Source organism: Dreissena polymorpha, chromosome 1 (genome assembly GCF_020536995.1).
Source record: "Dreissena polymorpha isolate Duluth1 chromosome 1, UMN_Dpol_1.0, whole genome shotgun sequence".
In the NCBI taxonomy this organism is placed as follows: domain Eukaryota; kingdom Metazoa; phylum Mollusca; class Bivalvia; order Myida; family Dreissenidae; genus Dreissena; species Dreissena polymorpha.
Window position 1 is genome coordinate 20,287,054 of NC_068355.1, and position 5,930 is coordinate 20,292,983.

The 5,930-nt window shown below is 34.7% G+C and overlaps 1 protein-coding gene across 1 annotated transcript; it reads right to left on the bottom strand.

Moving 5' to 3' along the window:
• Positions 1-2,787: 2,787 nt before the first annotated feature.
• On the bottom strand, positions 2,788-4,914 carry LOC127873221 (leucine-rich repeat-containing protein 28-like). The gene is made up of 2 exons (XM_052416990.1): positions 4,731-4,914; positions 2,788-3,965 (listed from the first exon to the last, which is right to left on the bottom strand). Exon 2 carries the CDS (start codon positions 3,957-3,959, stop codon positions 3,030-3,032), a length of 930 nt encoding a protein of 309 aa, XP_052272950.1. The 5' UTR covers positions 3,960-3,965; positions 4,731-4,914; the 3' UTR covers positions 2,788-3,029.
• Between the last annotated feature and the right edge of the window lie 1,016 nt (positions 4,915-5,930).

Consider the following 5,930-nt stretch of genomic DNA (forward strand, 5'->3'; position numbering starts at 1 on the left):
TTATTTTCAAAATTTAACATGTGTCAGTCATATCCAAACTTGTCAAATTTTTACAGGACAGTAGGTCCTGTAGACTTGGAAAATATACAGGACCTCCTCTTTTTTTACAGGACCCACTGGCTACAGAATATAATAATAAAATAACCCTGTTTCATTGCTGGTATCAATGTCATGGCGGTACAATTGACGATGATCATAAGTAAAAATTACAATTGTGATTACAAGCACACAAATTTATATTTGTATCATTTTATAAAAAAGACTTATGATGATCTCGTTAAGTGAATAGACCATCATAGATTTGGACTAGCATTCCTTTGATAATTACGCAGACTTGGGGAAAGACTATCAAAATTTGCAACCAGACAGGCCTACGAGGAGCATACATTTAAATGCCAATAAATTGAGTCGTAAATTCTACGCCCGTCAATTAAGTGTATACCCATGAGGGCATAGAGGGCAAAGTAAATTCAAAAAGGACATGTTTAAGAATGGTTAATTCAAGAAAGGGCCAAAAAAAAGCGACATGTGTGAAACGAAACGTAAAATAGTGCTATCTGGAAATTGCGTCAGCAGAAAGAGCGTTGGTACAGAAAAGCACGTGTATAAAGACACATCAATATTTTTACAACGCGTAAAACATTCAGAGCCATAAACAAACATCAATAAACAGACAAATTCGTTCTCATTTTTTTGCCGGACAATCGGTCCTGTAAGTTAGACCAACAGGCCGGACCTTACAAAATTTCACAGGACATGTCCGTCGGTCTGACCATGTTTGGCGGAGACTGATGTGTAGTCATATTTGATCTATAAAATAGCCATTTATATAACCAATATATTAATAGAAACGTTATGTTTAATAATTTTATTTTCAAGGTCATGCGTGGTCTTTAACTGTTATAAAACAGCATAGTACAGGTCACATTCCAGCATAGTACAGGTCACATTCCAGCATAGTACAGGTCACATTCCAGCATAGTACAGGTCACATTCCAGCATAGTACAGGTAACATTCCTAAATTTCCAAATCCCAGTCTTTACCTGCAGACTTTTTCTGCATATGACGGTGAAAGGTAAGAATTGTTTTTATAATGATATGTGTGTACATAATTGTGTAGTCTACATTGACCTATTACTTTTATTCAGATACCAAAAACTGACTTTGTAGTTTGCTCACATATATTTATATCCGTTTAATGAGTCGTGTTTCAGACTAGGCTTCTGTTTATTTTGCTTAACCCATTTATGCCTAGTGGACTTTACATCCTTCTAAATTGGATCAATTTATTTCCAAAATTAGGGGGATGTCTAGTATATTTATTTTTATATTTAGAATATTTTCTTACAGAAATTCCTTTAAGCAAACAGCGCAGACCCTGATGAGACACCGAATCATGCGGCGTCTCATCTGGGTCTACGCTGTTTGCCAATGCCTATTTTTTTAGACGCTGGGCATAAATGGGTTAATTAACGTTGTAGTATTTGTATAAACATTCATTTTTTGTATTAATTCTGCTGAGAGATTCACAATAAACGGTTATACAGTATGAATAATTATTATGTTAAATCCAAAAAGAAATCAACATATCACCATATTGGTGCCTTCTAATTTCAATGTCACATTGTACCTTTTTGCAACAAGGGGGCGATATTATGTGACGTTTTCTAATATGAGATCAAGTCTGCTCTTCCGTATATTTTTACCAAGGGCTTGTCATGTCATTAACATAATAATGAAAGGTTAAATTGTTTCACAATATCGAACTGATTGTCTTAATGATCTATTATAAAAACTATTGGTTCGTCACTACCTTAAATATGGCATTTGCAAGTAGTGAGAAGAAAATGGGAAAATATGTATGAATCATAAAGCGGAGTCGAATATGACTAATCTTAGATAACACAAAACTGTCCGTTCGCTTTGTTATAGTTAAACAACCATATTTATCACTAAACAAAAAGTATCGATGTATTATTATTTATTAAGTTATGAAAACTACTGATGAACATGAGTCATACATCTGATTAATTCAGCGTTTCCGGTTGAATAATATGGGCCCACTGTGTATGACAAATACAAATATAAACCCCGATAACGACAACCATATCCGTTGCACAGATTCAGTGCCTTCAAAACGGACATAAACTTGAGCCGTGCTCTGTGAAAAGGGGATTTAATGCATGCGCGTAAAGTGTCGGCCCAGATTAGGCTTTGCGGTCCACACAGGCTAATCAGGGACGACACTTTCCGCCTTAACTTGATTTTTGCTAAGAAAATTATTTATAGAAACGAAAAATATAATAAAAGTGGAAAGTGTCGTCCTTGATTAGCCTGTGCGGACTGCACATGCTAATCTGGGACGGCACTTTAAGCACATGCATTAAGCCCCGTTTTTCACAGAACACGGTCCAGTAAGTTAGTGTTTTGATTGTCGCATTCTGTCATCTTTTCTGTGTAGGTCATTTTAATAAACCCGCTGTATTTTTTGAACAAGTCTTCTCGTTAACATAACATTTTACATGGGAACACAATACCTTTGAAAAGTGTTACACAACCAAATTGTTTTATTTATATTTTAAACGGAACGTTAATTCTCCGTTGAAGCACATAACTCGTAGGAACAAATGACTTCGATGAATTAAACACACTTAGAAACACGGGTTTGTGTCTAAATGGCTAAATCTATTAGTATTTTTATAACAAGAAAAGAGATCGATTGTTCAACATGGTAGATTTCTTCAATACAGAACGAACTTTCAGCAATAAGCAAATAAGTGAAAGCATAAAATACAGATTTTTAATGTGTCCAAAATAACGTATGCAATATTGGTACATTCATACAAACAAGGTAAGACGAAAAATGACGTTTCTACAATGTTCTAGTATTTATAAAGATTACATCGTTTGTCATCTTGATCAGCGATTACTAAAGCAGAACAATGGTATGTTTCAAACACATTTACAGATACATGTATTCGATTTGAAATCATTGTACTGAAACAAGTGTTTCAATAAGTTTTTTTTTTCATGCTCGTTCGAATGATTTGTGCACTCCAAAAAACATGCCCACGAACACAAGTGCAACATTGGCATTGCTAGCTGCAGATTTCGATTGTTGGGTCTTCAATGCCTCGTGGCAGGAGTGTGGCAATGCAGTCGCATTGATGTTAAATAGTTCCCATCCCTTATATTCTTCTTCACTGTCGTCTTCGGAGCACGTGATCAGGTGGTTACGAAGTTTTGTACCGAACTGGAATGCCGGCTCGACTCCCAGAATGGAGTACAAACTTTTACAGTCGCACCTGAGCGTTTCGCTGTCCGAGAACAAACAGAACGGTACACCGTTAGCGTTAGGGCATGCGTTGAGATTGTCCGTGTACTTCGACAAGTCCGTTCTCAAGGGATTGTTTGTGAAGTCGACCCTTATTAATTGCTTCGATACGCAGAAAGATTTTGGAATCTCATTGAAGAGGTTCCTAGACAAATCAAGCACAAAGAGATTCGGAATTGAAATTCCGTCTGGGAAACTTTTGAGACCATTTCCGGCCAGCATGAGTGCCCGAAGGGATCCCGGAAATCGAATCGTAGACGCGATGGCTGTGATCTTGTTCTCGCGGACATCCAGTGTTTCTAGTTTCTCGAGGACAATCAGATTTTCGGGCAGTTTTGAAATTCTGTTTTGTATCAGATCCAGTGTTTCGAGAGTCTGGTACGGAAGCAGGTCATTCGGGAAAGCCTGAATTAAATTGTTTCCCAGTCTGAGGCACGTTTCTTTGTATTTAAGCGATGGGAATGACTGCAGTTGCTTGTTCGTCTGGTGCAGTTTCTGACCAAGCACTGGACACCTGGTGGTGTAGTTGCGGTAACTACATTCGCTGTAGCCGTAAAAATGCTTGGCTGAATCTGCGCAGCTTAATGTCACGGCCAAAATGAAGGCGACCAAATTATAAGCCATTCCTTTCTGCAAATATAACATCTTTTAGAAGCACACTTAGAGATATACTTCGTAATTTTACTTGAAACGGTAGAATGTTTGCATTTACAATAATCGTGTATATTAAATATCCGTAATATCTGGACAAATCGATTATACTATCAATGATTGTGTTTTGTATTGATAAGGCTTTATTAATATATATATTATTTTGTTTTGGGGACTTTTTATTCCCAGAATCTCAAAAAAGTGTCCGAAATTATTCGGTACGACAACTTTCCCAAACTTTCCACATCGGATTTAAATTTGGCCGGACCAATAAAATCAAATATATACATGTATTTCGTTTTTGTTCACGTCACGTCAATTAGAATTACATTAATATATATAAGCACTAACAAAATACTATATACGTCCAAAGTATATTGGTATCTACAGTATATGATGTTATTAAATAAATTCCTAACTATGATCGCGGATCTGACTATATAAAGGTTACACATATGGGTATCAGTAAGACTGCGTGCAGCATATTCAACACAACCTTAACTTGATTTAAACTTGTTTTTATGACAGTTTTTTTCTATTTACTTTCATATAGAATTTTTTCTTTAAAACTTCTCCGGATGGTCGGATCGATTCTTTATAAATAAATAACGGACCAATTCAACATTTGTCGGTCTTGATCGTCGGACCGACGGTCTTTGCGATGTCTGCTATATGGTTGCAAATTCATTGGTCAAGTCTATTTTTTATGTGTTCAACTATTATTATATACAAATAAGCACATACCTTTGTAGATAGTCTTGCTGATGTTGCTAATATAAAGCGGATCAATAACGCCGAAGAATTATTTAAGCCTCCGGTTAAACATGATGTTAAACAAATATAAACCAACGTAAACAATATCTTACTTCTTATATAATGACCTCCACTAACATTCAAGTACAGTTATTGTTCATAAGTGGATGAGACAAGACACGTCAACATTATAAATGTGGCGGATACTGATTGTAGTATGGAGTACTTTGTTGATCCGGAAATAAAATGACTAACAAGTATCAATTATGTTTAACGGATATTTCCAATAATCCGTTTTCTGAATAAACAGAACACGAAAAATATATTATATATTTTTATTCAACACAAGTTCTTTATTAAAGTGGGTATGCACGATTTTGTCAAATATTTATGAATTTATATCAAAGGTGTAAAAATACAACTTATTATACATATACTTCAATATAAATTTAAATGAAAGTTAAGAAGAACATGTGTCGGAAAATGCCAAATAAGAAGAAATTGTGTTATTGTAACCCATTTTTATCAATACATTACAATTGTACACACATAGCAATCGTGCATACCCACTTTAAAGGGAGATTATACGATTTTTATATGTGTTAAATTGTAATATATTCATAAACATATTAAACCATACCACAAAATAGGCAAGAAAAATTATACATTGAAGACGAATTTCATAAAATGCAGCAAATACAAATTAGCGCCACGAGCCGATTGTGACGAAGATATTTCGTCCATATTTTCATACAATAAACGAAGCATTCGTCTTTTCATTAGGATCGGACATAGCGTTCGTGAGTCGTATGAATAGATATCGTTGCAGGAAATTAAAATGATCCGTCAAACTAAATTTAGATCCACATCGTACATGCATAATATACATGCTGGCGAATTCGACTGTACAGACATTTTCGATTTCAGAATTAAATATCTGGCTTATTTCGCATTTTTCGAAACTTATTTCTTCTTAACTTTTATTTTAATTTATATTGAAATATATGTATAATAAGTTGTTTACACATTTTATATAAATTCATAAATATTTGACAAAATCGTATAATCTCCCTTTAACAAACATGATTCACTATCATGATTGAACATGCTATTTTTCTATGAGATTTGAACAACTTTTTCAAAATGTAAGAAATAACCAAATAACAACCGAAGATTTATTGTTTACCGAAG

Excerpts from the sequence above, each read along its gene's own strand:
- LOC127873221 (XM_052416990.1), bottom strand. The coding sequence starts at position 3,959 with ATGGCTTATAATTTGGTCGCCTTCATTTTGGCCGTGACATTAAGCTGC.